This window comes from Chanodichthys erythropterus, chromosome 3, assembly GCF_024489055.1.
Source record: "Chanodichthys erythropterus isolate Z2021 chromosome 3, ASM2448905v1, whole genome shotgun sequence".
Taxonomy (NCBI): Eukaryota; Metazoa; Chordata; class Actinopteri; order Cypriniformes; family Xenocyprididae; genus Chanodichthys; species Chanodichthys erythropterus.
The window spans coordinates 27,254,499-27,279,496 of record NC_090223.1 but is presented as its reverse complement, the minus strand read 5'-3'; the positions used below and the strand labels follow the sequence as shown (position 1 = coordinate 27,279,496).

The 24,998-nt window shown below is 38.4% G+C and overlaps 3 protein-coding genes across 3 annotated transcripts; 2 read left to right on the top strand and 1 right to left on the bottom strand.

The window, feature by feature from the left end:
• Positions 1–110: 110 nt before the first annotated feature.
• Positions 111–5,188, bottom strand: si:dkey-110g7.8 (GTPase IMAP family member 8). Its single transcript, XM_067381593.1, has 4 exons — positions 4,912–5,188; positions 1,931–2,632; positions 1,220–1,801; positions 111–1,098 (listed from the first exon to the last, which is right to left on the bottom strand). Exons 1-4 carry the CDS (start codon positions 4,940–4,942, stop codon positions 1,046–1,048), a joined length of 1,368 nt encoding a protein of 455 aa, XP_067237694.1. The 5' UTR covers positions 4,943–5,188; the 3' UTR covers positions 111–1,045.
• Positions 5,189–6,947: 1,759 nt separating this feature from the next.
• Positions 6,948–14,786, top strand: adsl (adenylosuccinate lyase). The gene is made up of 13 exons (XM_067381591.1): positions 6,948–7,158; positions 9,443–9,646; positions 9,913–9,957; positions 10,393–10,472; positions 10,809–10,980; positions 12,518–12,564; positions 12,707–12,797; positions 12,922–12,991; positions 13,070–13,217; positions 13,338–13,428; positions 14,067–14,156; positions 14,344–14,520; positions 14,641–14,786. The coding sequence occupies exons 1-13, from the start codon at positions 7,012–7,014 to the stop codon at positions 14,725–14,727; spliced, it is 1,449 nt and encodes a 482-aa protein (XP_067237692.1). The 5' UTR covers positions 6,948–7,011; the 3' UTR covers positions 14,728–14,786.
• Positions 14,787–16,655: 1,869 nt separating this feature from the next.
• tmem150b (transmembrane protein 150B) lies at positions 16,656–24,012 on the top strand. The gene is made up of 7 exons (XM_067372558.1): positions 16,656–16,943; positions 18,887–18,973; positions 19,063–19,122; positions 19,737–19,804; positions 19,890–20,017; positions 22,845–23,022; positions 23,146–24,012. The coding sequence occupies exons 2-7, from the start codon at positions 18,909–18,911 to the stop codon at positions 23,343–23,345; spliced, it is 699 nt and encodes a 232-aa protein (XP_067228659.1). The 5' UTR covers positions 16,656–16,943; positions 18,887–18,908; the 3' UTR covers positions 23,346–24,012.
• Positions 24,013–24,998: the final 986 nt, after the last annotated feature.

Here is a 24,998-nt window from a genome sequence, read left to right as displayed (position 1 = left end):
CAAACTTGAAGCTGAATTTGACAAAACTCTTGATGTGCCAAAAAAATTCTTTATTAATATGAAGTGAAAAGCATACAAAAGATAAACTCTTTAGTCATCAGTGTCTTCAGTCAAACCAGTTTAATGTCGCATTTGAGGCTGATATGGTTGCCCATGCACTTGGGATTTCATAGTATGTTCTCATAGTGTGTCAAATATTTGCGGGCAAGATAAATATTACTATGCAATAGTAACAGCCATGCCCTGAATGCTCAACACATATTGGTAAATGTGTTTAGATATAATATAATACTCTCATCACAACCCTAAGTATGAAATGTCCTTCTTAGTTGCTAATATCAAATTCATTACAAAAAAAACCACCGAATGTTCTTGAGGTGCTCAATGGCACATTCAGTTCAGTCTGTAGAACAACTGTATATTCGAGAATCCAGGTGCACATAATCCCAATGTGCTTAGACTTATAATAGAGTGAGTACATTCAAACTACACAGAAGCAATATTCTAGGTTTGTGAAATGGAGTTTTACTAAATATTATATGACACTTCTTGAATGTGCACGATGAGGTTGTGTCATTACTGTACAATACCAGGTATGAGAGTCCTGCTGGAAATTAATTGTAATTTGGTTTGTTTCCACCATGCAATTTACATAACACTTGAAAATTATCAGCTCTGAAACTAATGCATGCTTTTGGGGATAGTATCAATATTTGAGTAGGTGTACTGTTATTTGTGGTCTCTAGCTCAAAGGATTACAAAAAAAAAAAAGGTTTATGTAAAGATTTTGTCATTAGAAAGTGCTATGTGCTTCTAGCAAAAGTGAATGTTCTTAATTTAAGACTTAATGAAAATCTTGTGACTAAATCTTAACATTGCTCAAGAAGCCAGAAATGTAGGTTTTAAGTCTAATGTATGATAGTGTCAACAAACTGACAATGAAGTTAAAAATCAGAAGAATGTCTAGTATAAATTCACTTTGCATTCTATCAAGATGACATACAAACAGTGTGAATGGAAGCTGCACTTTATGTTGCCTTATATTTCACTGTAGAATGCATCTTCCACTCGTTTCCTCCTCATCTAGTTCTTGATTTACTGTAAAACAAGGATGCAAAGATCAGGTTTTTACATATGATAAATATTCATATGAGCAAATGAATATATAACCTTATGTGAAAACCAGCAATAATAATAGTATAAGATGCAAAACACTTACATTTGACAGGTAAGAAAGGTGTCTGTCCATTCTCTGCAACCATTTCCTCTATTTTCCGCAATAGTTCAGTCACCTGCGTCCTATCCTTGTTAGCTTTGGTACAGTCCAGCACATGATAACAGTTCCAGCAATGCTGCATCAATTTCAGCAGCTCACCTCCATCCCGCTGGATGTGATCCTCGATTGATGTGCCATACAGCCAATCGCCACATGAAAACAGCACCAGTGTGTGAAGACATGCCTCCTCGCCAAACATTTCCAAATGGCTCTTGAGGGCCTGCCTCTTTTTGGGAGTGAGGGTCGAGACCACAGGTATAACCAGTAAGAGTGCATGTGGGCCAGGATGGAGAAGCCCTGCCCCTTGTTTGATTTCTTTTCGAATGTTGCTGGGTGTGCGCTGGACGGAGAACCAATCCCAACCTGGTGTGTCAACAACTGTGAGGCGCCGACCAGCAACCAATGCTTGACGACGGACAGATACCTCAGTGGGGCGTCCCGATTCAAACACACGACAGCCCAGTAGAAGATTACCTGCAGAGCTCTTACCTGCTCCACGCCAGCCTACTAACAGAACCCGTAACTCTGTTAAAAAGAAAGAGATTGCAAAAAGGAAGTTCACATGATGAAAATGCACTTCGCATGTTCTAAGGAGAAATTCTCTAAAGGTATAGCAACACAAAGGTACAAGAGAATGAATCAGACAAAACTCACCTCTTGGTGGAGATCTAAACATTGCTGCTGTCCTCTCCACTTCTGAGACTCCATCCTCTTCTCTTTCCTTTTCAATCTCTTCATCATCGTATCCAAGGCTTGGCCTCACCATTTCAAAGAACCAGCCTTGATTCTCCTGAACCATTTCCTCTACTTTTTGTAAAAGCTCTGCAACTTGAGCACTTTTGTCTGAGCAGGTGTTGTCCAAGGCATGGTACCTGCAGCCACACCTCTGCACCAGCCTTTGCAGTGCTGCCCCGCCATCCACAATAAATTCCTCCACACCCTTGTCCTGCGGCAACTGGTCCGCACAGGTGAACAAAACCATGGTGTGCCTCCATATTCCTGCTCCCAGTGCCCTAACTCGGGACCAAAGACATTGCCAGTGGTGTTCAGTGAATGGAACTCCGATGGGTACCACCAGCAGCAGGGCATGGGGACCAGGAGAACATTGATCAATGATGGACTGCTGGTTCTCTGATTCCGTCTCATCGGTTGTGTCTTCGGTTTTCAGATTCCATCCAGGGGTGTCAATGATTAACAGTCGCCAGGTGAGTATGTCTACCCATTGTTGTTGGTCTGTTTGGGAATTGTCAGATGGGTTTTTCTCCTGGCTCAAGATGGTATTCAGTGTTGAGGTCTTACCAGAGCCCTGGAACCCCAGCAACAGTAGACGCCGCATGGGTGGAGAGGATCCCTCTGCTTTTGAGAGATAGAGATAAAAGCGAAAATTATATTGCAGGTGATCAAAACTACTTGCAGTTCAGTCCATGCAGACTACACCCACAATAAAAACACCGACATTCTGAGAAACCCCAGAGCATTTACAACTATATACTTTTAATCTGCTGATGACTGCTGTAGTATAAATTGAAAACTTGTGCATGTAGTCCTTCTAAATAACCTTAACCGTAACCAGTCTTGTGATTGTAATCTAAAACACTTACATTTGACAGGTAAGACAGGTTTCTGTCAAATCTCTGCTACAATCTCCTTTATTTCCTGCAAATGTTCAGTGTTCTGTGTCCTGTCATTGTTGGTTTTGGTACAGTCCAGCATATGATAATAGTTCCAGCAATGCTGCATCAGTTTCAACAGCTTGTCTCCATCCTCTACTAAGTAACCCTAACCGTTAGCTTTAGGATCTCATTCTAATGCTGAACCAAGATCAGGGCTTCTCAGAAATGCTCTTAAGAATAGTCTTAAGTTTTGACTTAAGTGTCAAAAAATTCTTAGCAAAGAGTAGGAGTTTTCTAAGAGTAGGAAACTTATAAAGAAGCTAAAAAGCAACTTTTAGTAAAGTGTAAGACTGATTCTTAAGTGCTGACTTAAGTGTTGTGAACTAAGGACTACAATGATGTCAACTCAAAATGGCTGCCCTCAACCTCTGAATCAGCCAATAGTGAGCCTGGAAGGGTGAAGTCACAGCAGCACAATACCAATCATTTAATGTTATTATATAAAACAATAAAAAGAAAAACACAAACGTTTTAATATTTACATTTATTTAAAAGCAATAGCTTTGCATTGTGCAAAATTATCACAAATTAGTATTGAGGTGGAATCTTTTTCTATTGATATATGTCTCCTCATTTACAGTTAGAGCAATGATGTGTCATGAGTTCATCAATGGCTCCAACAACTGCAGGAAAACCCACAGTCAACATAAAAGTGGCTTTATTTTGCCACATGGTTTGATGGTCAGTTGGAAAGTCAGTGAAGTTGATGAATAGCTGTGCTTGGAGTCAATTGTTTCATGTGTGATAATGAAATGAAATTTCAATTATTTTTGGCCAGTCTGTCATGCAAAGAAATTCTGAATACATGCAAAAACAAGAGAGAACCAATTAAATATTAAAAACTGATTATGTTGTAGTCATATTTAAAAACATTTAAATAATATAAACATAAAAATAAAAATATTTTCTTCATATTTTTATGGTTTAAGCAAAATTGTTGGCGATTAACAAGAAACTCTTGTTTGTATTTACTCTTGTGTACTGTATGTTCATCTTTTGTGCTTCCTTGTCATTCGTTCATCATCTGCGCTTTATTTTTCATTAAGCATTTTGTTTCACGTCAGCTGCGATAAACAGACATCCACTCGCATTACCTGTGTAACAGAGGCCAGATAGTGAGAGTTTTGCAGGTAAACTACTGCACACTGACAGTCGCTAGAGAATGAGGTGTTTATCGTCATTGATAGTGCATATGCCAGCAGTGATTGGGCCGAGGTTCGAGACCGACTCAGAGCAGGGTGGGTTAGGATTGGAGTGTGAGTTTGAGGCGGAGCAATGAAGAGAGGGGTGGGTTTGTTTATTTAAAATATCAACAGTGTTCAACAACGAATTTGAGAAATCGCATATAGCACCTTTAAATGTGTTAAAATGCATTAAACATATTAATTATTGTTTAAGTATTATTTATTACATTTATTTTAAAGTTATTACATTTCTTATTAGGTCAGTTACAAAAAGAATTGACAATTAAGTTTATATCATTTTATCAACTCCATGTCATCATATAACTCAAATACATCATATCTTCATTGGAAAGCATTTGCTGCTATCTTGTTACTCTTAACTAGGTTAAGACACCTCTACAGCTCTCTTAAATAATTTAGGAGCTAAGACCTAGTCTTGACACTTATGAACCTTTATGAATCACAATTATTCTTAATTCTAAGAATAAGAGTAAAATTACATCATTCTTAGAATTTTGACACACTTAAGACTAAAATTTTACTCTGAGCGGCTTTATACATACGGGCCCAGGTTCAGTAACATTTGTGTGGGCATCTGCTTTTGTATTATGGCAAACTAATCAACAGCCGAGACTCTCCTGTCTGCATTAGAAAGCCCCAGAGTCACAGGAAGCACATGTAATGCAGAGGGGAAGTGAGTCAGCTGTCTGTGTAGGTGGGATTTGAAAGTGGAAGATTGTCTGACATAAGAATGAAGTTAAAGTTTAATATCACTTACCAGCATTTAAATCAGAAGAGACCGTAGCCATCTTGTGTCTAGCTGGTCCGTTGCCTCCTGCTCTCGCTCTCTTTCTCCCTCTTCTTTCTCTCTCTCTGTCTTGCTGTTTTGTCTCAGCAGCCAGTTGCCTGTGCTCAAAACATGGCTTTCTCCCCTCTTATCTCCCTCCTACTCTATTTTGCTCACTCTCCCACTGATTTTCAGATTATACAACCCCCTCACAAGCTTTCTCTTTGCTTCTTTTTCACTTTGTTTCCCCTCATGAAATGATACAAGCAGAAGGAGCTGCAGAGAGGAAAGTAGAGAGCAGAGGGCTATAAGGAGGGAGTGAGAAAGACAATATGTGGTTTGAGAGTAAGTGGGCTGAGTCTGACAAATATGATACAGTAAGCAACCTCCCACAATTCTTAGGTAGTAACAAATAATAATTGTGGAGTGGTTTCCTATTTTTTTCATTGTGAAGTGTTGAGTTTGGGGGTGGAGCAAAAGCTGTCATTAGACCAATGAAAAGATGGAAGTATCCAGTTTAGCCCCGCCCACCTGATTCTGCAGAATGACCTAAACATAGCAGCATTGAAATACTGGGGCAGGTAAAGCAAACACTGGACAGCTTTTCTTCCTTCTATTGCTTTAAAAGTGTCAGCATACAGAAAGCACTAGTGTATTAGGCTATACAGCAGTCTAGTAAGTATGAACAGTAATATTTATATGAAAACATAGTTGTAAAAAATCAGAACAAATAAATAAACAAAATAATTAAGTAATTAATTAAGGGACATTACATTAATTTGAAAAGCTTACAAGTTTCAAAGTCTAGGGTTTGTTGTTTCATTTTCAACAAAGTTTCAGTACTCATCTTAAAATCTGTTTTTACAAAAATGCTTTGTGAATATGCTCCTGAGAACCAGAAATTAAAATTATTATTTTTTTTTTTTTTAATGTCATTAGACTGTTTGGAGCGTAAGAAAATATATTTTATTCATATTTTATGCTATGTCCTCTGTAGAGGACGCGTGACTCAGTTATTGAAAAAACACATGAAAAGACATATCGGCAAAAACAATGTTCAACTTTGAAAGATATATCAGAATGATTTGATATACTATTTTACTTTATGCAATATATGTAAACTGGCCATGCGTAGTCCAGTTCTATACATTGTATACACTGTATATCATTTGCTTATTAATGTGTTCTTGGGGCAACATGTAATGAAAAAAGAAGTGTAATAATGGGAGTAATAACTTGGCAACATTTTCATAATAATATCTCTTTCATAGGAATATTAATATGTACTTACTTTACTTGTGTCTCCCAAAATGCCTGATAAACATGCTGTAAGTTCTGCTGGTGTCCCCTATGAAATCGATGCCCCAGAAAGTCATTTTCTGATTTGAAACCCCATAATGTTTTTCCTGAGATGTTTATTTACAACAAAAAAAATTAAAATTAGTCAGATTTAAATGATAATAACAAAATGTTACCATATTTCCATAAGAGTGCTAAATTTGATCATTCAGGCAATTTCCTTTTTAAAAACCAAAGAGAGGGAGTTGTCATGGTGAAACCTCCAAACATTTGTTATCTCTGAAAATCTCTGAATGGGACATCCGGACTTAAAATCGTGGCATGTGTAGGCTAGTCACATTCACCCTCATTTTATTTCTTCTGTTGAACACAGAAGAGGATATTTTAAAGAATGTTGATAGTCAAACAGTTGACGGAAGCCATTTACTTCCATAGTATGAAAAAAATACTATACCAACATTCTTCGAAATATCTTCTTTTGTGTTCATCAGAAGAAGAAACTCATACAGGTTTGGAACAAGTTGAGGGTGAGGTGAATGATGACAACATTTTCATTTTTGGCAGCACTATACAAAGGATAGCTACTTTAGGGTTTGCTGTTTTGACATGGGCTAGTAACAATAAAAGCAGAAACACTAGATGGCGTCCACTTGCTAGAAGTCATGATGCTCTGTGCCGTCAAACTATTACAACTGTCGTAAATCCTGTATGCTTTGCCTTCTCTTGGAAACTTGCAAGAGATATCCGCGTGCTGCAGTCTTGTGTTGGGCTCTTCACTGAACCGCTGCTAGCATGGAGGGATCCGGGGACGAGTTCATGAAATACCGCTCACCGCTGGTGTCCCGGTACGCCAGCAAAGAGATGGCCTATAACTTCAGCGACAGGAAAAAATTCACAACTTGGAGAAAACTGTGGATTTATCTCGCTAAGGCCGAGAAGGTCTGTTTATTTGTCCTGCATTTATTTCTATAGGCTCTCTATATACGTTAGATGCTTTGTGTTATTGTGATCCTCTGAATGCCAAGTGTGATTCTGTCTTAAGTTTTTGACCTTGAGTGAGTGAGTGGAGATCTCAAGTTGCCAACTATCTTAGTCTAAAAATAGTTTGAAAGGTTGGACATGAGCTGTGCTTTAATGTTTAATGCTTAATAAGTGGACCAGGCTGACAACCTTGCCCATACAAAAAGTACTATGGTGGTACCATGGTACGCTGATTGAATTACATAGTAATATCATTGTACATTATTTAATATTTACCTTAGTACTGAAATTTGTTCACCATTTCCAATACTACATGGTGGCCATTGTACATGAACAGAAAAACAAAGCAAAACAGAAGTACCTCAAAAGTGTTGGTTATAGGATGGCTGGAGATTGTAATAATAATGACAGTTTGACATTTTCCATGATACTGAATGGCTACTATAATTATGGTATTTGGTACATGGTTCATCTGTGTATTCATAACTTTACTATGGTACATTTCCCAAAATGCAAAACATTGCTATATTATTGTGTCTAAAACTATAGTGCCATGCTAATTTGATGTAACGTTACTGTATTTTTGTATGCAGTCCATAAAACGTATATCTCTGTTTTATAACTGTCATGTCTAGCTCTGTATATGTCAGGTTAAAGGTCATTATATCTGTCAAACCATAAGCTCACAGTAACTCGGCAGTTTAGATAATAATGTATGAATCAGTATTAGAAACAAACTCTCAAATTCAGATAAAAGATATTCAATTTGCTGAGATTAACAATAGTCGACTTGATTAGAAATCAAATTATTGACTGGTTTAGACTGGTGGAATTTGCTGACATGTGAAGGCTTGCATTGATTGTTTGTTTGAAGTGTGTATAGAAATCAAGAACTAAGATTGTGTGAGCGCCCAGTAACTCCAAGTAAAGGCTGCTTGAGTATTATGTTAATTGAACACAGTCGTCTGGTCACATGGTGGTCATCCTCTGACCTGTTGAGACAGACAGGTTTCTGTTAGCTGCTCTGGAAGTAAAGTCACGCTACAGAACTTTACTAATCTAGTCCTTGGGACACACTAACAGTAGACGAAGCCCTGGAAAAGAGCGTATGAGTGTGTGTTTCCAAAATAAGTAATGTAAATGTCAGGGTAACAGGAGAGTGACTCTTGAGGGTTGACCTTTCCCCTGTCTCTGTGTAATGCTAAAGATGAAACGAATATGCTATTGAAATGTTTCAGCAAAATGATATAAGGATGAAACAGGCCGATATAATTAGCAAATAATTACTTTGAAATGTATATTTATAATAATTTTAGAATGATAAATGAACTAAAAAATTAAATAAAATATTTAAAACTTACATTTTATAAATTTTATAAATAAAATAAAACATTAAAAATAAAATCAGTTATTTAAAATGTTACAAGTGAAGTTAAATATCACAACATTAAAACATACAGTATGAAAAATGTATATTCATTGTAATATTTGCTAAAAATAACAATGAAGATATTATAATAAATGATAAAGATAATAGAAATGAGAATGCATTAATGATTAAATATCCAATACTGACAATACCAATAATTTGATGTAATCTCTGATATTGGCTGATGATAACCGATATGATATTGGTATTGTGCTTCTCTAACAATAAGCTATGATAGAATTTGCTATATTGTGAATGGAGCTGTACAGTTTGTAGTCCTGCAACACAGAAAATAAAACATTTTCAAGCCTTGTGGAAGTTTTAATGGTTTTTGTGAATTTCATGAGACTTGTACAACAAAAAGTACATACAGTTATACCTCAAATGTGAAAAAAACATAAGCTGCTGCTAACAAGCTTCTACATATTGCTACTTGGTGCTTCAATTACAATGGGAATTTTAAATGCATGAAAATGTAATGTATTTTTCTAATGCAGTGTTTCCCAACCCTGTTCCTGGAGGCACACTAACAGTACACATTTTCCAAATCTTCCTAATCAAACACACCTGATTCACCTCATCAGTTCGTTAGTAGAAACTCCAAGACCAGAAATATATGGTTCAGATAAGGGAGACATTGAAAATGTGTACTGTTGGTGTACCTGCAGGAACAGGGTTGGGAAACACAGTTCTAATGCATGTAATGAATAATTGTGAACAATTTATCTGTGCATGCATTAAATATATATATATTAAATCTGTTTCATCATGACTTTAATACATCTCTTTATCGCTCTAATATCCTGTCTGCAGGCGTTGGGTCTCCCCATAACCGACGCCCAGGTGAGCGAGATGGAGTCTCACGCGGAGGACATTGATTTCGTCATGGCTGCAGAGGAAGAGAGGAAGTTGAGGCATGATGTCATGGCTCATGTGCACACGTTCGCTCACTGCTGTCCCACCGCTGCTCCCATCATCCACTTGGGTGCCACATCCTGTTATGTTGGAGACAACACGGTGAGGCAAAAATATTATCACATCACTATCTGTTCCTATTAACTGGACTCAGTGGAAGCGCTGCTGGAATTGTCAGAGCAGAGTGACTATAGAGCGAATATGCCAACCGAACATGAATTAAAACATTTTTAATCTTAGTTGCAATTAAAATCAAGATTAATTATAAGGCACCATGCAAAATCCTTATAAGAAAAAGCATGTTGTTCTAAAGTCAGTATATTATTTTAAAATGGTCTTATTGAAATGTGTCTGTGCTTCATTTGTAGGATCTGATAATGCTGCGTGATGGATTTGATATTCTGCTACCCAAGGTTTGACTTTCTGATATTTTCCAGCTTATGACAATTGACAACTGATGCTTATGATGGTGCTTAGGAGTGCCATTTAAATAGAAAATGAAGAAATCAATTATCAATGTACTGTATTAATTCAGAAAAAGTAAATTATTTTGACAAATAAAGTGTAAAACTGTTAAATAATTTTTAAAAAATGTAGTTAAATGTAACATTAAACAATGAACTGATAAATGACTTGTCAAATTGACTAATAAATGCATTGTTAAAATATTGTTTATTCACTTAATGTTTAAAATGTTAATTAAATGCAGTAATAAAATAATACCTTAATCATGCAAAATTTAAATGCAAATAAATGCTTTGGCCATAAATTTGGTACTCCTAGTCCTCCATAATTACCATCCACTGCAGTAAAGTGTTTATTGTTTTCACACGTTCTCTCTTCCACAGTTGGCTCGTGTCATAGACAGGCTGGCGAACTTTGCAGAGAATTACGCTGACCAGCCAACTTTAGGCTTCACCCACTATCAGTGAGTAAAGTCAAGATTCAGTGCGTGTACTAAACCTCACAAATAAGTATTTCTGTATTAGAGCATGTTTAGAGTGTGCATGTCAAATGAACTGTTCTACCGTTTTCTTTTCTTCTTTCCCATCCTCTATTCATTTATGACCTGTCCATCTAATCTCTGACACATCTCTATCACTCTTCAACATTCACTCATTTTGTAACCCATACAACATTATTAATTTTCTTCAAATCTCTGACTTTTTATATTCCTTCTTTTCAACTTTTCTTCATTTAATACAACAATACTAGGCTGGTTTTGGGTTTATTTTCCCTCTCCTCATCCTCATCTTTTTCTCAGACCAGCTCAGCTGACTACTGTCGGGAAGCGTGCGTGTCTGTGGCTGCAGGATCTGGTCATGGACATGCGCAATCTTCAGCGTGCAAGAGAGGACCTGCGCTTCAGGGGCGTCAAAGGAACCACAGGCACTCAGGCCAGCTTCCTGCAGCTCTTCCAGGGGGATCATGAGAAGGTAAAGTGAGAAGAAAATCAACAGCTGAATTTGATTTTTATGCCTTAACACTGGCTTACTTCATACTTAGTAGTGTGTACTTTGTCTCCAGCATAGTAGATACACTACCTTTCAAACGTTTGTGGTTAGTATGATTTTTAAAAACTTTTAAAATAAATGAATACTTTTATTCAGCAAGGTTGCATTCAATTAATTAAAAGTGACAGTAAAGACCATTTCAAATAAATATGTTTAAACTTTATATTCATTAAATTATCATTAATAAAATGTAGCAAAGAATATTAAGCACTATTGAACAGTGAAGCTGTTTACATTATAATAAGATAATGATGATAATAATAATAAGAAGAAATGCTTCTGAGCAGCAAATCATCATAATAGAATGATTTCTGAAAAATCACGTGACATTGAAGACTGGAGTAATGATGCTGAAAATTCAGCTTTGTATCACAGGAATAAATAATATTTTAAAATATATTAAAATAGAAAACAGTAATTTTAAATTGCAGTAATGTGTCATAATATCACTGTGTTCACTCAATTGTACACATGCAGCCTTGATGAGTGTTAGACTTCTTTCATAAATATTAAAACATCTTAACTGATCTCAGTCTTTTGAACAGAAGTGTAATTAAGTATATACTTTTGTGTACTTGGAGGAGGATGTGAATAAGGATTCACCCAAGTATTGATTGAGCAATATCCCATCGGTGTGCATGATGATAAGTAATAGTAAACTTAAATTTGTGTTTTTTTTTTGTTTGTTTTTTTTTCAGTTTAACTCCGTATGAGAACTGTTGTTTATGTTTTTTGATTTGGTTAGTGTTTAATGTTTTTATTTTTGTTGTGTGTAAATTATTTTATCCTGGTTATGGCTTGTACAGCACTTTGGTAAACAATTACTGTTTTTATAAAGTGCTCTATAAATAAACTTTGATTTGATTTTGATTAGATTTTTTTAATCTTTGTTTTAACAAATACATTTAGGGTACATTTACACAACAACGATGTACTAAAAACAGAAATGTTTTTCCTTTGTCTTTTTCACGTATAGACGACAATGTTGTCAAAATGACCCCTGCTCACAGGGCTCAGTGAAAACGAATGAAAATCGCTGTATTATTCAATGCCAGGCCAGTAGTTGGCGATGTCACTTCGTAAAGGAACACTACGTGCATATAGACATATAGATTCGCATTTTTGTAGTTTACATGGAGATGATAACAGAATCGTTTTCAGAAACTTGGACTTTGAAACCCATTTTCAAAAGTTTGCATTTTCAGTCCCCAAAAACTTTATATTTTTAGTTGAAAATATTGTTGCATAAATGCCCCCTTATTTTATAACTTAAGGTTTAACTCCTATTGACATTGTTACCCAAAAATATCAGCATTGATTGTATTTGGGGTTTATTGCATCTTTGAAACTTTTTGTAGATTGTGCAGTTTTGTAGCATGAAGAGAAAAAATGCCAATAACATCATATCTTTGTGGTTTATTCTATGGTTGAACTGACTTTTGACGGTTTTCTATCTAAGGTGGAGGAGTTGGATAAGATGGTCACTGAGATGGCTGGATTTAAAAAGTATGCTCAAGCTATTTCATTTCTGTATAGTTGTTTAATAAATGCTTCATTTTGCTTCTAAATGCTAAATGTTGTTGGCTAAATGTTACATTTTATGTTTTTGTGTGCACATGGTTAATCAGTTCTTCCTCCATTTTTCTAGATCATACTTGGTGACGGGTCAGACGTACAGTCGTAAGGTGGATGTCGACTCACTCTGTGTGCTGGCCAGCCTCGGAGCCACAGTACACAAGGTCAGACACTAATAACTGAGATCACTTATAAATTAGCTGCTAGAACAATCAACAATGGTCACAGAAAAGCAATAAACATTAATTGTTTGATTAGAACAACCTGTTTTTGTTTTCTCAACTGTAGATTTGCACTGATATTCGTCTGCTGGCTAATCTGAAAGAGATCGAGGAGCCGTTTGAGAAAGAGCAGATTGGTGAGTTTGTATGTGAGACAGAATTTTGATCCTGTTTTAAATCAGCCTTTGATCTGTCATGGTTTCCTCTGTTTCTAGGTTCCAGTGCCATGCCGTACAAGAGAAACCCCATGCGTGCAGAGCGCTGCTGTAGTCTTGCTCGCCACCTGATGGCGCTGGTGTCAGACCCTCTGCAGACTGCATCAGTGCAGTGGCTGGAAAGAACCCTGGACGACAGCGCTAACAGGCACTGTTACGACATCTGTTGTCTGACAATATGATGTGGCACTGCACCATTTTGGCTCTGTGAAGACATAACTTTAGGCTCTCACCAACATCCTGTCTCAACTATTTTTTGCTTTTTTAGGAGGATCTCATTACCCGAGTCCTTCCTCACAGCTGACATCATCCTCAGCACTCTGCAGAACATCACTGAAGGGCTGGTCGTGTATCCTAAGGTGTGTGTGCAGTACACATCTCTTTTCAACAGATATTTTAAAAAGTTTTTTATCAGGGTTGGTAATTATCTGTATCAGCTTTTATCAAATTAACTATGTGATAAGCTGATTACTTAAAAGGATAGTTCACCCAAAAATGAAAGTTACCCCAAGCTTTACTCACCCTCAAGCCATCCTAGGTGTATATGACTTTCTTCTTTCAGACAAAACAGTTGGAGTTATATTAAAAATATAATGGCTCTTCCAAGCTTTATAATGGCACTCGTGATTTTGAAGCCCAAAAAAGTGCATCCATCCATCATCGAAGTAATCCATACGGCTCCAGGCGGTTAATAAAGGCCATCTGATTCAATGCAATGTGTTTTTGTATCCATATTTCATAAACTATAATTACTGGCTTTCGGCAATGGTCATACGCGAGTCTAGTTCTGGCAGAAGATTGACCTCTGATCCGTGATTTATTGACAAATGCGGAAGCGGAAGATGGAGCAAAACAAAACTCAAGTCATGAATTAGAAGTGTAAAATGAGAATTTTTAAAGAGAAATGTCAGAGGAGCTTGAGTTTGTTGTCCAGCCTATTTGGTGTCTACTCTCACCTAAGCTTACACTATTCCTATGGGATTCATCTCTTTTATAGGTGATCGAGAGGCATATCCGTCATGAGCTGCCCTTCATGGCTACTGAAAACATCATCATGGCCATGGTGAAAGCTGGAGGAAACAGACAGGTCTGAACAATCAGCATATAATAAAAATCTTGTCTTGTAATTAAAATTGCAAATTGCTTTGGCAAATCAACCCCAAGATGTTTGAATAAATTGCTTGCTGTAAATATTCTTTTTGTGAGCAAAGCAGATGTTTATAGTGCCTTTTACCATTAACTAACATCCTTGTCTGTACTGAAAACACACTCAGGACTGCCATGAGAAGATCCGTGTGCTTTCCCAGCAAGCTGCGGCCGTGGTCAAACAGGAAGGGGGAGATAATGACCTACTGACTCGGGTTCAAGCTGATCCATATTTCACCCCCATACTAGGACAGCTTAACACCTTACTGGATCCCAAAACCTTCATCGGCCGAGCCCCGCAACAGGTACACGCATTCAGCCTAGACATACTACTACTATCCTAATAATATTCATCACATGATTTACTCAGTGGTTTAATAATGAGGTTGGCTGTAATACCCTTCAATTCACTCCCTCTCTCTCAGGTTACAAGGTTTTTGTCTGAGGAGGTCAGGCCTGTTCTAGAACCATACAAAAGTAAAATGGACGTGAAGATTGAACTAGAGCTTTGAGACACGTGCGACTCTGTGACTGACGCTTCAGAACTGTATGACAATGAATAAATGTCTAGCTGTTTAACTTTTCGTGTGCTCTTTTATGTGGCATTTTGACAACATGTAGTTCTCATACATCAGGTGTGTAGTAATATTGATGTTTCAACCTTCTGACAAACACTTTGGCCTTTGCTTTTGTATTGACAAATTTACACAATTATCTAAAAATCATAAAACAATTAAAATGACATTCAAATTCCCTATATAGAGGAACTTTGCTGGATATCGGTGTTTTAAATAGTTTAAGTTTGACTGATTTAAAAGGAATAGAAGATATTTTGAAGAATGTCTGTAACCAAACAGCTGATGGGACCCATTGACTTCCATAGTATGGAGAAAAAATACTATGGAAGTCAATGGTTTCCATCAGCTGTTTGGTTACAGACGTTCTTAAAAAAATATATTTTTGTGTGCGTGTTCAGCAGAAGAAACAAACTCATACAGGTTTGGAACAATTTGAGGGTGAGTAAATGATGACAGAATTTTCATTTTTGGGTGAACTAACCCTTCATTATGTTTATTATGCAACTCTTAAGCCTTAAATGTTTCTATATTGGTGGACATAAATACATTTGAGAAGCTGGGGTGAGGTAAGGAGTGATGGGCCTAATGAGTCTTCATAATAGTCATATCAGAGTTCAAAAGAGGACAAATTGTTGGTGCATGTCTTGCTGCCTCATCTGTGACCACAAGTCTGTGGTGTATGGAGAGCTATGGTATCCAGGGTAATGTGGGCAAACGAACCACATCCAACAGGAGTAACTGACAACACGAGGAAGCTGTCTGAAAGCGATGTCCAGGTACTGATTGTATCCAAGAAGCATCTGCCCAGATCACGACAGAATTAAATGTGCACCTGGACTCTCCTGACTCCTCTCGGGAGTCAATATTCATAGTCAGGCTGCTATAGCCAAACCTTTGGTCACTTGAGCCAATGCCAAACATTGATTTCAATGCTGCCAGCAGAGGAAATATTGGACTACTATGGACGATGTGAAACATGTATTGTTCTCTGAGTCCATCTTCACTGTCTTTCCTACATCCGTGGGAGTTACGGTGTGTACACCCGGACTGTTGCCGCCCGGAGTGAAGAACAGGTTGGATCAGTGATGATTTGGGCTGCAATATCATGGCATTAAGCACAGTAGGGAATACTGTAGGGATAACTGCTGTGCTTGATCCACTGCTGAACTACCAAACTATTGCTGAAGGACCATGTGCACCTAATGGTTCAAACATTGTACCCTGAAGAGGGTGCCTTGTATATCAGCATAATGCACCAGTACACAGCAAGACTTGTGACAGAATGATCTGATGAATATGAAAGTGAAGCTGAGCATTGCATGTTCTGCACAGTCACCAGAGCTAAATATTTCTGAGCCACTTTGGGGTTTGGAGAAGCAAGTCAGAAAATGTTTTCCTCCACCAGCATCACATAGTGACCTGGCCACTGTTCTGAAAGAGGACTTGTATCTGTCATTCCCAAGACAAACTCATGTTGTATTGGCTGCAAAAGGAGGCCCTACACCATATTAATAAATTACTGTGGTCTAAAATGAGGTGTTTTCCGTTTAATTGTCCAACACCTGTAGGCTACATGTGGTGTTAAGTAATAATAATGACACTATTTAAATGTGCAAAAGGTCTTTACCATGGCAATAAATGGCTTAACTAGCTGTATAATAAAATAATGAGGGAGGACACCGACAGATTATCCACTTACATGTAAGTGATATGGTGTCCTAGCAATTCATCATGACCGTGGGTGTAAAAACGTGAAGAGTGTTTGAACTGAGGCACACAAGCCTCTAAACGACTCACACTAGTCGTGACTCGTGCAGTTATAAATAAATTATGCAGGCGCAAAGTCCATAGTCACAAAGGTTTGAAACCTGTTGGACGTTCACTATACCGTCAGCTTGAACCAGTCTGGCGAATCTGCTCTTATTTCGCTGATTAATAGGGATTCATTTGCCCGCGGATACTCAAACTCAAATCATCCCATGATAAGAGTCACTTCTTAGATCATATTTCGTTCACATTTTGACGCTTGGTTTGCACACTAGGCCTAATCTGTACGCATTTATACTGGATATTCGCATTAACGAGCAGGTGTGCTGAGTAAAAGTTTCCGACTGTATACATGCATAAGCAGCAAGTGTTGTAAGAGAGCGGTAAGTCAGAGGTTCTCATTTACACTTTGACATTTAATTTTTAATATTATGCTACAAAAGTTTGGGTAACTTTGGTAAGATTTTTTATTTGGAAGAGGTTTCTTAGGCTCCCAATTTGAAGCGTCTGCTAGCTAATAAATAATTGTAAATTCAGTGATAAAGTCATATTTGTGAAATATTATTACAGTTTAAAATAACTGTTTTCTATTTAAATAATATGTATTTTTTTCAAAATAATTTATTCCTGTGATGGCAAAGCTGGATTTTCAGCATCTTCAGTGTCACATGATTCTTCAGAAATCATTCTAATATGATGATTTGATGATCAAGAAACAATTCTGATTATTTTCAGAACAGCTGTGCTGCTTAATATTTTTCAGGTTTCAAAAGAACAGCATTTATTTTTATTTTTTATTTTTTTTTGTGACAATGTAAAAATCATACTGTCACTTTTGAATTGAACACATATTTGCTGAATGAAAGTATTAATAATAATAATAAAATGTCTTACTGACCCAAACTTTAGAATGGTGTTTACATGTGTATCTTATGTTATATTTTCAACTTCTTTTGCTGACTTCGATGCCTGCTCTTTCCTTAAAGTTAAACTTCTCACCACTCTTATTTTTATTTTTTTTTCTTTCTTAAATTGAAGATTTTGTTAACAGGTTTAAGTGATTTGTGGCTAAAATCTTTTCTGTTGTAAAAATAGTTGAATGAATCTCATGACACACAGTAGTGGTTTGTCATCTCAATGCTGGCTTAAGAAATCCTTTGGTACCTCAGTCTAATGCTTTCCATTTGTTCTCTGAATTCAGATTATTCTCTTATAATTGTCATGAAAACAGTTTTAGAGGATTTAAAATGTCTTTAGTTATAGTGGTAGGGAAGAGACCATCAGAGGCACCAAAGCTTGAAGGGGAATGTCATACTACTTTGCTGGCCTGAAAAAATAATACATGAGAAACCGATGGTAATATTAATTCCCAGTGAAGCAGTAAACTGTCATAGCAGTATCTGCATACCAGTCTTTGCCATTCGAAGAAAAACTGGCAGACATACAGCTTGGAAAACTGCTGAAAGAGAAGTTGGTTTTGAGGTTTTAACTGTCAGAAAAGTAAGGAGACACTTTCATTTTCTGCTCTTCAGATGGTTGTACAGAATAAAATTTAACACCACTGTAACCAGAGCTGTTTGTGGAGAAAAACGTTACTTTCCCTTAAACTTGATGGTTCTGTGATAACTTATAGCCTACTGGTGGGGTTGTAAAAATCTAAGCAGATAGTGGCTAACTCTGTTTATCTAGAGCTGCTTTCTGGTTCCCTGGTTCTGTTGTATAAAGTGCTATATAAAAATATGTGACGTGGCTATTGGAACGCTGAATTTCAGAGCTTGTGCAAACATACATATCGCTATAATCAGATTGCTTTCTTAACTGCTTTTTCTCACCACTGTCATTTTTGTTGTGCGTTTTTGTCATTGAGAGGAATGCTCAGAGTATTAGTAGACACTTATGAAAGCTATAATTATACATAATGTATAATAATTACATAATTACATGTATTGTTACTGAATCCATTGTATTTCCCTGTGCACTTCCTGTGACATGTATTGTGTAAGCCTATGCTTTTAAAACTGTCTCACAATGGTTGAATAGCCTGTGAAGACACCTTAGGTTTGTAATATTCAAGTTGATGTGTTATGTAGTTCCTGCATATAGACACTAGGGGGCAATGGGTGAATAGGGTGTGATGCAGTATATGCAAAGGGATAATAGAATAAAAATGAAAACAGCATGTGTTGAGGTCTCTAGTTATCTTTTCACAAATAATACAAGGTTATTGGGATGTTCCTCTGGTCATTGTGATGAGGAGAGTTATAATTTATGCATGCTAATATATGTGAACTCATAATATGTAAAGAGTCACATGGTCTATCTACAGGATCTGATCTGATTGGTCCGTCATGTGGGCGTGGGCGTTACTTCCTGTCAGTCTGGCAGTGTTTGGAACAATTGGGCTTTGGGTTGTGTGAGTATTTCTTTCAGTTTCACTCACTCTTTATAAAATCCCCATTGTTTTGTTTTTATTTGACCCTTTCTGCGCTTGTTTGTGTGCAGGTATGCCATAGCAGTGTCCAATAACTCTGTTAATATAACTGAAGAATTCCCTTACATCAGGTATGTATGTAGTCTACTTTAAAGTGGAGTTGTAGTCTACTTGACTAAGCTTAAGTATTATTTTTTGGGGGAATTTTTTTTTAAAATTGAATACTTGGTACTCTTACTTGATTACTTACTTTTATGAAGCACAAATGATACCTTTTGCTCATTACAAATCTCATTTAGGCCTCCAAGTACACAGAGCATGTACTGTTATCATGACTTAAATCTTTCATCATTTTGTTCAATTGACTGATCTTACAATCCAATCTCAAATGTCCCCACAGCTTAGCCGTTATTGTCAGTGACATCCATTTCAGTAAACCATATTTTGATGTCATTCGTTCTAGTGAGGAGACGTCTCATCAATCATCAAAGTCTTAACGTTGAGAAAACTGTGTTGAATCTCATGAATCTTTCTGAATTTGCAAAAATCATTCCTGATTCAAATCAGTATGCTGTCTATAGAAAGAAGCTTCTTGCTAATACCAAAGGATTTAATCTTCCTCAAGAAGTGTTCTCCTCTGGCATTACCTTAATGTGTCTGTAAGACGTTCCAGAGCCAGAAATGCATAAATGCATGGGGTTTTGAAAGTATAACATTGAAAATCCATGAATATTGCTTCCTCCAGCACGTGTGGCTCATACAACCCCCAGAGCTGCCTGTTTTCTCAGATCTGCAACATTTGCTGTGTGTTGGGTGAGTCCTTTCATCTCGTTTTGAAAAGGAAAAGGCCTACTGTATTGTATTGTACCTTCTGTGTGACTTCTTTTTCTTTCTTTAGCTCTATGGATTGTCACAATCAGATTTCAACAGATCCGGGATTTGGGTCGTGCATCTCATTTAAATACAGCCGGTCTGGTGCTTGGCTTCATCTCTAGCATTGGCATTTCCATTCTAGGAAACTTCCAGGTACAGTTTCTTTGTGTGGTGAACGAATGGAAGTTACTTGATTACTTGCGAATTGTGCTGTGCTTATTTGTGGTTGCTTTTGCATTAAAGCCCTGATATACTTAAAGCAAAATCAAAGAACGAACTGATGTGACATAATTTGAAATATAGTTCATTTGGTGCTTTTCAAAACAGCTTGGTTCATGGCGATGATGTAATACAGGGATGGGCAACTTCAGTCCTGTCCTGCAGAGTTTAACTGATAAAAGGTGTGTTTGATCAGGGTTGGACCTAAACTCTGCAGTGCAGTGGCCCTCCCTGACCAAAGATGCCCATCCCTGACGTAACAGGTACAGTAGGTGTGGCTCTGAGGCTCCGCCTTCTTTGACATGGAACTCTTCTCTGGTTCATTTCTTCTGTTCAGTCCGTCGAGGTCAGGGTCAAATGCGAGTGATAACATGAACACACCGGAAAGATTAAGATTTTATACTAGAACAATATATCACAATACAAAAATGCGACAATACTGTATGTATAGTGTACAGTTCACCCAAAATGGGTGAAAATTCAAGTTTACAAAGTTTTAGTGTCAGTTCTACATTGAACTACTATATATAATGTTGAACATAATGTTTAACAATGCAATGGGGGAATATCAAATATCTTGTGTTAACAGTAAAACGTGGCCTACATTATTTTAAATATATCTAGACAATGACAGAGTGCAAACATATTCATGTTTTTCTGTATTTTCAGCTTCAGAATCATGAATATTTTTATTCTGGTGTCAACATTGTCCTGTGCATTGGTTTACCAGCACCATGTCCAAGCCTGTTCATTTCCACTCCCAATGTAATACCAAATTTAGCATTTTAATCAACCATACGTATGTCTTGAAGTATCGCAATAATATCGTATCGTGATATGTGTATTGAATCGTGACATGAGGGTATCGTTACATCCCTAGGAGTCTCGCATAGCCCGACCTTCAGACTAACGGCAGAAGGTCTGGACTCTATTGCAGCTTTCATTGGACCGAGGACTTTTGACTGACATGTAACACAACCAATCACAGTTCGTTTTGTTCTGTGTCATTTTTAGGGGCGTTAAATGTAAAGTCGATGTACCTACAATAACAGACAAGTGTGCATCTATTAAATTAACCATTCAAGAACAATTTGTGCAAGTTTACTGCAACAATGGAGCCACAAACGTCACATAGTTTTGAAAATCCAGCATTTAGTTGATTCTGGAAAGCGCTCATTTTCACAGTTGTAAACACAACGGCATTCTTCTTCCATGAGGGGGTTTGGCATCACGGCATTTGTTTTCAGGCGGACCGTTAAGAAAACGTGACACACACGTCTGCCTAGTTACTTAAAAAGTAATCTGTAACAAGGTTAGTAGATATGGGAAGAAGGAGGCGGGAACCGGCGAACATTCAACCAAACTTTAATATAAAATAAACAAACAAAACGAAAGTAATGCCGGCAGACCCTCGCGGACGTCTGCCGGCCACACAAACATAACAAAACATAAAATAAAGTCCAGGCCTGGTCCTCTCTCTCCTTCATTGTAGTCGCTCCTCCTTTTATGCCTCCGGAGCTCCTCCGTGAGAGACTCGAGGCCGGCACGCCTCGCAGGTGACGCTCATTATCACTCGCGTCACCGGCCTCGCGCCGTTCCCTCACGGCTCTCGCCCGCCCTGCTCGTCACATACCCCCAACGCCCCTCGCAGGCCGGGGGGTACCTCCGAGACTGCGCTCTACTCCCCCCCGGGGCCTGTCTCGGCGGCCGCAGCACCTGGGGGTAAGGACAGACGAGACGAGAGAAAGGAGACGGAAGCAAGGGGAGCGACAGGACGAGAGAGGGGAGAGAGGAAAAAGAAAAAAAAAATTCTTGGTCCGGTTCCCCGACACACTGCCGCTTGGTCCTCAGCCTGCCGAGAGGCTCTTCTTCGCGGTGCCCTGCGGTGGCACTGGACGCTCGGTGGACGGCCCGATCCTCGACCGCCTCCTGGCGGCCGGCGATGGCTCCTCCGACTGAGGGCAGCCGGCAGCGAGTCCCCCGTTCCCTGCTCCTCCCCTTTATGGCGGACGGCAGCAGGCTCCGGCCCACGGCGAACGGCGGCGACTCCTCCGCTCCCTCTTGGACGGCAGCCACCCCACCTCGTCCCAGGGGCACGGCCTCGAGCTCTCCGTCCCACCTTTCACTAGGCTCCAGTACCACCGCCTCGGGCAGCCTCGAGCTCTCCGTCCCACCTTTCACTAGGCTCCAGTACCACCGCCTCGGGCAGCCTCTCGCGGTCTTCACTCCCGCGCTGCCCGAACTCCGCAGCACCGCGATCCCCCTCAGCAGCGAGGGCTCTCCGACAGCATGTCCCTCCTTCCTCCCGGGTTTCGGCACCAATGTAACAAGGTTAGTAGATATGGGAAGAAGGAGGCGGGAACCGGCGAACATTCAACCAAACTTTAATATAAAATAAACAAACAAAACAAAAGTAATGCCGGCAGACCCTCGCGGACGTCTGCCGGCCACACAAACATAACAAAACATAAAATAAAGTCCAGGCCTGGTCCTCTCTCTCCTTCATTGTAGTCGCTCCTCCTTTTATGCCTCCGGAGCTCCTCCGTGAGAGACTCGAGGCCGGCACGCCTCGCAGGTGACGCTCATTATCACTCGCGTCACCGGCCTCGCGCCGTTCCCTCACGGCTCTCGCCCGCCCTGCTCGTCACATAATCTGATTACGTAACTCGCGTTACTTGTAATGCATTACCCCCAACACTGGCTGTGAGTATATCAGGGCCTTTAATGCATGATTTACATCCATATGTGTGTGTCCAATCAGCAATCTGTAGTGATGGGGGTTCATCTGCTTGGGGCGCTCATGGCCTTCTTCCTGGGTTTGGCTTACTTCTGGGTCCAGGCGTGGCTTGCGTACTACAACCCGCCGTCACCTGACCGCAAGTGGGTGGTGCCTGTGCGTGTCATCCTCTGCAGCCACTGTACTTGTTTGGTCATCTGCAGTATCCTTCAGCTCTCATGGACAATGACATTTCATAACTGAAATGAGAAATGAAAAAAGTGCATTTTCACTACATTTTATCCTAAGTGTTAATTTTGTTGTCCTTAACCCTCTGTCTTCTCAGTGTTTGTTCTCCATAGAACAGGGTTTCGTTCTGAAGCTGCCATGTGTGAGTGGGCTCTGGTCATGGGTTTTTTTGCACTATTTGGGATTTTTGCAGCAGAGTTCAGACACATTGACTTTCACAAGCTCACTGTACAGAAGAAGGGAATAAAACCCGCCTGTGATGCTAATGGTGTGTGGACATTACAGGAGATTCACTGAGGAAGAGCTGCAAGTTGTGGCTGTGGTATACATACAACTGGAACAAACTCACCATATAACATGGACACAACATTGCTAAATGCACAAATACACACATTATATAAAATGCTCCCATTTTACATCATGTTTGGAGTTGATTTGCAGTTTGATTTTACAGTATAATTTATATTGCGGAAATGCTATGCTGAATTTATGAGCAACATTGTTTACATGATATGTTATATACCTTAAGATGATTATAGTGTATAATGTGAGAGGATAATCAATGTAGTATTCTACTTGTTTATGTTATTGTAGTACAACAAATGGTAATACCTCAAACCGGATCTCTTTGGTCTGTTTTTTAGCCTTAATGACTTTGTTTACATAATGCTATTAAATATATTATGTTATAAATAATTGAATTTTATCTGACCATTATCAAAGAAAGCTGTTATTTAATATAAACAAATAAATAAATAAATGTGACAATATTAACAATTGCAGAGTCTACAAATTGAACATTTAAAGCAAAAAAATATGATGGTATTCTTTAACTGTTCGGTAATATGTAGTAGTAGCCCTAAAGTTTAAAATCAGCATGAAACAGAAGTTGTGATAGCCTTTTCTTCCCTATTGTGACATATGTCCAAATGACACTGCTTCTTTAACAATAAAAAAATGTAGAGTGGGACTTGATTTTTTCCATTGGGAAGTGATTGGAATTTGTCAACAAGTTGTGGTTTGCAATAGTGTAATAGAAGGGTTCTGGAAATCAAAACCTTTAAAGGTGCCCTAGAATTAAAAATTGAATTCATCTTGGCATAGTTAAATAACAAGAGTTCAGTACATGGAAATGACATACAGTGAGTCTCAAACTCCACTGTTTCCTCCTTCTTATATAAATCTCATTTGTTTAAAAGACCTCCGAAGAACAGGCGAATCTCAACATAACACCGACTGTTACGTAACAGTCAGGACCATTAATATGTACGCCCCCAATATTTGCATATGCCAGCTCATGTTCAAGGCATTAGACAAGCCAGTATTAACGTCTGGAGCTGCACACAGCCGAATCATCAGACTAGGTAAGCAAGAGCAACAGCGAAAAATGGCAGATGGAGCGATAATAACTGACATGATCCATGATATCATGATATTTTTAGTGATATTTGTAAATTGTCTTTCTAAATGTTTCGTTTGCATGCTGCTAATGTACTGTTAAATGTGGTTAAAGTTACCATCGTTTCTTACTGTATTCACGGAGACAAGAGCCGTCGATATTTTCATTTTTACACACTTGCAGTCTGTTTAATTCATAACACAACTTCATTCTTTATAAATCTCTCCAACAGTGTGTAATGTTAGCTTTAGCCACGGAGCAATATCAAACTCATTTAGAATCAAATGTAAACATCCAAATAAACACCATACTTGCACGATTAGACATGCTGCACGACGAAGACTTTGTAAAGATCCATTTTGAGGGTTATATTAGCTGTGTAAACTTTGTTTATGGTGTTTAAGGCAAGCGCAAGCTCCGGGGGCGGGGAGCACGAGAATTTAAAGGGGCCACAGCCTGAATTGGTGCATTTCTAATTATGCCCCAAAATAGGCAGTTAAAAAAATTTATAAAAAAAAATCTATGGGGTATTTTGAGCTGAAACTTCACAC